Source organism: Vitis riparia, unplaced genomic scaffold (assembly GCF_004353265.1).
Source record: "Vitis riparia cultivar Riparia Gloire de Montpellier isolate 1030 unplaced genomic scaffold, EGFV_Vit.rip_1.0 scaffold802_pilon_pilon, whole genome shotgun sequence".
NCBI classification, from domain to species: Eukaryota; Viridiplantae; Streptophyta; class Magnoliopsida; order Vitales; family Vitaceae; genus Vitis; species Vitis riparia.
In genome coordinates, this window is record NW_023269790.1 from 68,476 (window position 1) to 76,644 (window position 8,169).

An 8,169-nucleotide genomic window follows, 5' to 3' on the forward strand; every position below is an offset into this window, starting at 1 on the left:
ATTTTTTAGAGCCGTTTAAAAAAATAATTATATAAGCATATATAATAATTAAAAATAAAGTTATAAACATAAAAATTATTTTTAAAACAGATTTAAAAAAAAAAACAGGTTAAAAACATTTTAGTTTTCTTAACAAACTTTTATTCTATAAAATATTAGAAAATAATTTTTAAAAACTGTTCTTAAAAATTAATTTTCACAACTATTTTAAAAAATAGTTAGCAAATAGGAGTTTAACTGCTCCTAAACTAAATATAAAACAAATATATTCACAAGGAAGCTCAATTAGAGAATAAAAATTAAGAGGTAAGTAGATGGAAAAATAAATCAAAGACATATGATGTAGACTTGTGATTGTCTCCAACAGTACCAAGCAATCTACTAAAGACATAAAGGAGACCTAAAAGGCAGAAAATACCCTACAGGCCAACCATGCAATAGTTTGGGCACAAAATAACTGCACGCACAAGGATGTCATGTCTAAGTCCTATCTTAGTGAGCCATGACATTATGCCCTTGGCCTATCATCTGCACGGACAAGACACTGCGCCCTTGTGCTACCATCAAGGAGGGATGATTGCACCAATCCTTCGTGTCAATGTAGCCAAGAGTTGCATGTCACCATATGTTGTTAAGCCCATGTGTAGGCAAGGCTTACTCGAGTGCCTTGCCCATGTTTGAGACTTCGCATCATGTCCCCTAATCCTCCCCTCCGCAAGAGCATTTTAAGTCATTTCTAAACTGCTTAGAGGAGACATCTAAAGAAGGGATAATGATTTTTCATTAATTCACAAAAATAAAAAGAAAAATCACAATTTTACTTGGAGACTCCCTTCAAAGGAAAAATACCAACATGTTAAAATTTAGCATTTAAATTTTGGCCGAGTTGGATTGTGCCACACACGCTGCATTGCTGCTGTATCACATGCGACAAACTCTTGTATCGCGTGCAGCAGTGGCTATGTCCCATGCAGCAACCCACTATGTTAAGTGCAACACCTTACTATGTCGCAGACTAGTGCATACCGTAACTTGTTGCCTACCAACACATGTGCTGTACTACCAATCACTACTAAGCCCGCTCATATGATGCATTAAACCTCTACTTCCACCTTACCTCATTCTTTTAGGGCCCTCATAGGAGCAAGGTGCCTACCCATGAGGTCATTGACCTCATGTTGTCCAAGTTAAGGGGCTAACAAAAACTTTACCTAAATTATCCACCTTTTCCAAAGAAAGAAAAAAGTTTCCTTTTCATCATCACAGAAAATAGGATCAAAATAAAAGTACTATTCAGCTTACCCTCCCTATTGATGCAGGAATGACCCTTCAAGTGGCTCTGTCTAGGTGGAATGCTTCAACTTTTCGACTCAACCTCCATAAACTAATTTATGAGATTCTTGAAATGAGATTAATAACAATAGCTTCATGCTCACCTCCTAAGCCTTCCACTATATTCATCATATGAAATGTTGTAATCGATGGCAATAAGGGTGTCTGTTATACCTTTCATTTTTAACATGGATCCTTTCTACAATGTATTGTGGTGGTCGATTTTTTATCCAAGAAGATATCCTTCTGATCATGACTGCAAGCAAAACCAGAGTTATCTGAAAGCTATACTTGTTTCTATCAAACTTCATTGTAAGAAGGTTTGATTGATATGAGAAATGAATCTCTCAAAGGGATTTGTAATAGCGAAGCTAGATGTCATTGATGTAAGTCTTGATGGCTCTAGTTCCAAGTTTGAATATTAGAATGAGAGAACAAAACTAAAGAAAGATGAGAGTGATTGTTATGCCTCTTTTAGTAGTTTTTTGATTAGGGGAGTTCATACATTCAGAACAGAGTTTTGCTGACTCAACTAAGTCTTTTTTTTTTTTTTGATAAGTCTGACTCAGCTAACTCCCTAACAATTATGACAAATACCAACTCCCAGCATCTCTCTTCCGCATGCCGCATCTGCCCCCACTGTTTCAATCATCTCATCAAGGAGGCATCTTACATCAATTGGAACTGAAGCACCCTATTCTCTGTGGGGACTTATCTACATTTTGGAGATGCCTGCATTCGTTCTTTCCTTGGACATTCTCTATTGCAACAGGGCCTAAATAAAGTAGGAATTATTCCCTGTTCAGTTTCAAGTGCTCATGCATGTGGATAGATGCTTCCATTTTTAAGAAAGAAGCTGATTTCACTGTTATTCAAGGTGAACAGAATGGATGTTTTTTCATCAAGAAATTGTATCTTATTACAAAGGAGCTTTAGGAGAAGTATACTATCTTATGAATAGATGAAATCAGAAATCGGGTATAGCACCTGAACAGCAGTTAAGGAGATAAGGATAGTACAAGAGAAATGAGATTTATGAACCAATCCTTACTTCTCTTCAGCAGCATAGAGTGCTTTAATTTCTTCAACATCATCGTAGCTGCCAAGGAATATTGGAGACCGTTCGTGTATATTCTTTGGAACTAAGTCAAGTGCCTACAAATATGTATAATTATTATCAATCAGTTCATGATTTACAAGGGATGGAAACATTTTAGACCAAAGCCTCAGAGCAGTGCTTCTGGGTTCAGAGATGTGAATTTTTCATTATTGTTTTAATTGTCATGACACTGGCTGAGAGATCACTCCCTTAATGCAGTAAGTCAGCAACAGTTCTTAGGCATCTAACTCCTCTTCCCAGGCTAAGTTGGTTTGGGTATATTGCTTGTCATATATAAATTTGCTTGGAGATTTGCCTTAAGAAGGAAATTTTTCATAAAGAGAGTCTATAGAATGGGTTCTCATAGATACAAAATCACTGTGAAAGTGTAAAAATAGTTTTATGACTTTGTGAATGAAAAAAAGAAGGTTTTTGAATTCTGAAGTTGGAATTAACAGATGACTAGAACTAGTGATTTATATTTTGGTTGATAAGCAGAAAGTTAATTGAGTCGATACCCGTTGCTTTCCAGTAAAAGCTTGACCTCCTGCTTGTTCCATCAAGAATGACATTGGAAAGACTTCATAGAGAACACTGTTCCATACAAGTTAAACCAAATTCAGTCACAAAAATTAATTGTTGTTGTAAATCTGCATTTGTAAATTTGTTTTGAGAAGTTGAGGGAGAGAGAGGAAGGTGAAACATCAGTACTTACCGCAATTTTCCGTTGGGGCTCTTCTTATCAGCAGGGTACAAAAAGATACCACCGTAAAGTAATGTGCGGTGGACATCAGCTACCATGCTGTAAATCATTCTTGTATTATTAGAAATTAAAAAAATCCTTCTTGGAAGAAAGGAACCACATCACATTCAACAGATATAAATCATGCTCAACAAAGAGCAAAATGAAACCAAATTAAAAGTAAAAATGCAGTCAATAATTAACGAGAAACCAGTATGTTATTAAAATTGAGACAGTAAGTAACGACAAGCAACACATTATTCTAAGGGACCTGTAAGAAATAACTTTCACTACTGCTCCAGGTGAATATTCACAGAAATATTTGCTGAATCAAGGGATTACTATTTGGAATACCAAAAATTAATGGGTTTAGGTTGAGTACTTAACCAAGCAAGTAGACTAAGATAACTAAAATTTAATTCAATTATAAGCAGGTTAGGTTCAGATTAAGCTACCACACCCCCAAGCCATAGAACATAGTTTTAATTATTCCAAACTTGTTTAATTTTTAAATATGTTAGGCAATATAATTTAGTATTTGCAATTGCTCTTGTAGAAAGGGTTGGCAGCATAGTTTATCGTTACATCTAACAGGAAGAATTAAAGATTTGCCCCTAGGCTCAGTTTTTTGTTCAGATATCAAAACATGCATGTAGCACAAATAATTTTGAATATAGAGCATGTGAATAAACCATAAAAACCTATCGGCCACCAATGAAAGCTGCAGAGGACATTTCTGCATCACATCTTACATAATGGCCCCAATGTACTGAAATTATAGAAATCTTCATTTCATCCCACCATGGTAGATATTTTTTGTTGTCATAACTGTGGTAGCTAGTGAGGAAATAAATCATTCAAATACCCATACATATTGTAGGGTAGGTTGAGAATTCATGATACCTTCCAATGTATCGTAGAGATTTTGGTGATGAACCATCTTTGGGGAACTTGCATTGTTCCACATACCTTAAGTAAAAAAAAAATGTCAGGGAATTGCACAACGGAACTAATAGCATGATAAAGATTACTAGTTAAACATACTTGGCTGTTGGAGCATCCCAATTCTTTGTGTTTCCTTCATTTACTGAGTAAATTTTTCCTTTCTTTGGAATCTGTGCAGGAAGGCAGCACAAACTCCAAAGTAAACTAGAGATATCATGTACAAAGATGAAATTTAAACCAACAAAGGTGCTTGTTAGGCCAATACTCAACTACAGAAGATTTGTTGAAAAACCCATCTTTGCAGCCCTTCATTAGGACTATATTTAAAGGAAACAGTATTTAAATTGGAAAAAAAAAAAAATTCAAAGCAGGGCTTCCCACATATCCTCCTTAAGGTGTCAGCAAGTAGGGAAAATATTAGAGGAAAACAGCATGTTAATGTGATTGTTCTGGCAGTCAAATGATAAATCTTACCTTAATGTTTGGGTGAGTAAGTATGAACTCCCCAAGTGATGGATCAAGGGTAAATCCATTAACACCAGTTCCAGTGCTTAACACAAGCTGCAAATAAGTGTAATGCAAAATTAAGGCAACACCTAGAATAAGTGCAGTACCAAATTAATACAACACCAGAGAAAAAGATGGAAGTCTAGACTGCAGAATGAAGAAGCTCATCAACCAGTGTCTCATCAAAATAAAAAGACTCAAATTACAAACAGCTGTTTACTCATGCTATCCCGACATTCTGAAATAAGCTGCCGCATTAATTTATGGACAAAATTTGTATGAACACACAAGAAAGGAGATCCTTTGTACCGTGCAAGAGCTTCCATACATGCAATAACCAGCTGCCAACATATTCTTCCCAGGTTGCAACACATTATCAAGAGTTGGCTCACCACCATCTTTCACCATATAAATCCCAAAGATCTATATAAAAGAGAAGACATCCAATTGACCACTGCAATGTCAGGATAGTTTTGAAAGATAATTATTTTCAACATCTGCTAGTGCAAGAGTATGTTGAAGCACTCATATAGCCATAGCATGTGTTGGGATAAGAAACCATACAGTTCCAATGGAAACACCACAGTCAATGTTAGAGGATCCATCCAAGGGATCGAAAACAACACAATACCTGCAATATTACAAAAAAAAAATAAAAAATCATAATAAAGCATATTAACACAAGTTTACATTAATATTTTAAAACAGAGATGCTACAATAACTATTAGACAACACAAGGCACCATTGGCCACCTTCCACGCTTAGATGGCTCCACAATTGTTGCTTCTTCATCCTCTTCAGATACAAGGATGCACTGGTAGAAGATTCAAACTCTTAGGAATGGAATAGTGTGTTTCCAGTTAAAACATTCAAGAAATTATCTAATGACTTACTGTTCGGCCACTGCTTACTAAAGCCTTGATAAAAACTTCATTCGAAAGCACATCCAGTTTCTTTTGCTCTTCACCCTTAAATAAAAAACAGATAGATGATATCATTATAAAATCATAAAGGAACAGCTCATGTGATGTGAATATACATAGGATTAATTGATTAAAAGGGATGACAAGATCCCAAATTTGTAAAACTAAGCTATCCCGTTTTTTAACTTGGAGAGTAACCCATTTTTGACATAAATGCCCCACAACATTGCGATTAGAAAGGATTAATTGATTAAAAGGGACCACAAGATCTCAAATTTGTAAAACAACCTCTCCCATTTTTTAACTTGAAGAGTAATCCATTTTTTATATAAATATCTTTCGACATTTTGATTATTTACATGTGTTTTAAAAGAAAGGGAAATTTACAAATTAAAACAATGAATTGAAATTTCCGGAGAACTTGCCTGAACATTGGTCTCTCCAGCAAGTCCAATCAGTTTGGCAAGACCCGCCTGCAATGTGAAATTTCTCAGACAACAATAACCCAAAGGACAGAAAAAGTTTAAAACAGTAATATTCTTCCCTCCAAATATTACAAGGACTAAAAAAGCACAGCAACAGGTCTTTTCTCCTTTGAGAATTCATTTCCATAAAAAGAATTTCCGCAAATTTAATTTACTATTTGACATGAACAAGCCATTATGCATATAGAAAAGATTAGCTGACAATCTCACTTCTACCCACTAATAAAATCAAAATATTCTTGAACTAACAGCTTGCTTGGTTGCCGAGGAACCAGCAGAAAAGGAAGGAATAAAACATAAAAAAGAACATAAGCCTTGATCTCCCTTTGAATGTCTGAAAAAGATGAGAAAAGCTTCATAATAATAATAATAATAATATATAAATAACAGTAGAGAGAATATTATCTTGTTGCTGAGTTAGAAAACAGATAGAAAGAGGAAAGAAAGCCAGGACAAGAATTGTGGAAAATCTTATTTATATTCAGCTGTCTTGCTTCCTTTTCCTTTTTCTTTCTTTCCCTTTGTCCTTTTCCCCGCGGTTTCCAATATCCAAACGGGGCCCTATGCCTCATTTCCTTTTCCTTTTTCTTCTCTAACCTCCATCTTGTTCTTCCTTGGAATTCTCTATTCCTTTTCCATGAATCCCCAAACAAAATAGTGATCCAACCAGTCAAGTCTAGCACAATAATTTGGTAGCCTCAATCCCGGTAAATCAAACAGCAGAAAACCTCAATTTCAAATTGATCTCACGGATCGCATTGACCCACCACCTCCTTGACTTCAAAAAACAAACTTACAGACATGAAAACAAAATCATTTCCTCATAAAAAAAAGAAGAAGAAGAAAACGAAAACAATCGAGAGAGACCTTATTAACGGCAGTGCAGACGAACTTGCAGCCGAGCACAATGTGACTGAGCAAGATGGTGAAGTCACCGCGCGACTCGGGATGCCTGGACTGCTCGTTCAGCACATAACGCGTTATGGTCATCAAATCGGTGCGGTGAGAATCAGCCTCGTGATCCATCGTCCCGAATTCCCCAGGCAAAGACAGCGGTTAGGGTTTTGAAAAAGGAAGCAGCAGCGCTCCAGAGTATCAGTTTGCCCTCCCCTCGAGGACTGAAAACGTATTATAACGAGAAAGGAAAGGGACTGTATAAATGTGGCAGGGGATGAGAGATGAGGTTATCAGATAGAAATAGAAGTTTCGGACGACACGTGGTGGCTCGGCCGCTGAAGGCGCTTCGAGTGGTGCTGAGCAGAGATAACGCGTTGCGTCGTCTTCCTCCTCCTTATTCGGCGGTTACGAGATTTTGTCCACGATTGCAGTTATGAGCTTTGGCTGCTGCTCGAATACGACGGTCCCTGGTGGACTCCGAGGAAATTTTCTTGGGGCCCGTGCCTCAACTGACTATCAAATTTGCCTTTTTGACCTGATTTCCCCTTTTTACCCCTTTTTTTTTCTTGGCCTTTAAAAAAAAATTATAATGAAAGCATTGTAGCTGAACGCGTTGTTTCAAAGCGATTCCAAGACAACTTGTTAGCTTTTTTTTTTAAATATATATATATATATATATATATATATATATATATATATATATATATATATATATATATATATATATATATATATATATTTTAAAAATTAATGTGGGTGAATTATTTTCATATCGATTACAGTCGGCGCTGCCCCACTTTCTCTTTTCATAATCTTAATCTTCTTCGAGATAAGGGTTCCACCTAGACGCGCACCTCGAACGTGATCAACTCAGTGGCGGAGTCGTCGATGACACGTACTTTATTATCTTTTCCTTGATTTTAATTTTATTAAATAGTATAAATATAACTTTTAATAGTTATTATGAATTATCATTGGAATATATTTATATTTTAATAATTATATATTTTATTATTTATTTTCTTAAAAATGAGTATGGATAGATTTAAATATTTATTTTTTCCCAAACGTTTCCATGCGCCATTTTGGGAGAGTTGAATTTATTTAGTTCATACAAAATATTAAATAATAAAAATTTAAAAATGATTTTATATATTTAATTTTATTTAAAAAATATATAAAAACTTACCTATTTTTAGAATCCATTTGATAATGAATCTAAAAAACATTTTTAATAT

General features: G+C 35.3%; 1 protein-coding gene across 1 annotated transcript; it reads right to left on the reverse strand.

Annotated features, from left to right (window-relative positions):
* Positions 1–2,210: 2,210 nt before the first annotated feature.
* Positions 2,211–7,345, reverse strand: LOC117910649 (fructose-1,6-bisphosphatase, cytosolic). The gene is made up of 12 exons (XM_034824758.1): positions 6,902–7,345; positions 5,975–6,022; positions 5,520–5,594; positions 5,379–5,440; positions 5,190–5,256; positions 4,935–5,048; positions 4,593–4,679; positions 4,218–4,288; positions 4,077–4,142; positions 3,147–3,233; positions 2,950–3,025; positions 2,211–2,487 (listed from the first exon to the last, which is right to left on the reverse strand). Exons 1-12 carry the CDS (start codon positions 7,058–7,060, stop codon positions 2,380–2,382), a joined length of 1,020 nt encoding a protein of 339 aa, XP_034680649.1. The 5' UTR covers positions 7,061–7,345; the 3' UTR covers positions 2,211–2,379.
* Between the last annotated feature and the right edge of the window lie 824 nt (positions 7,346–8,169).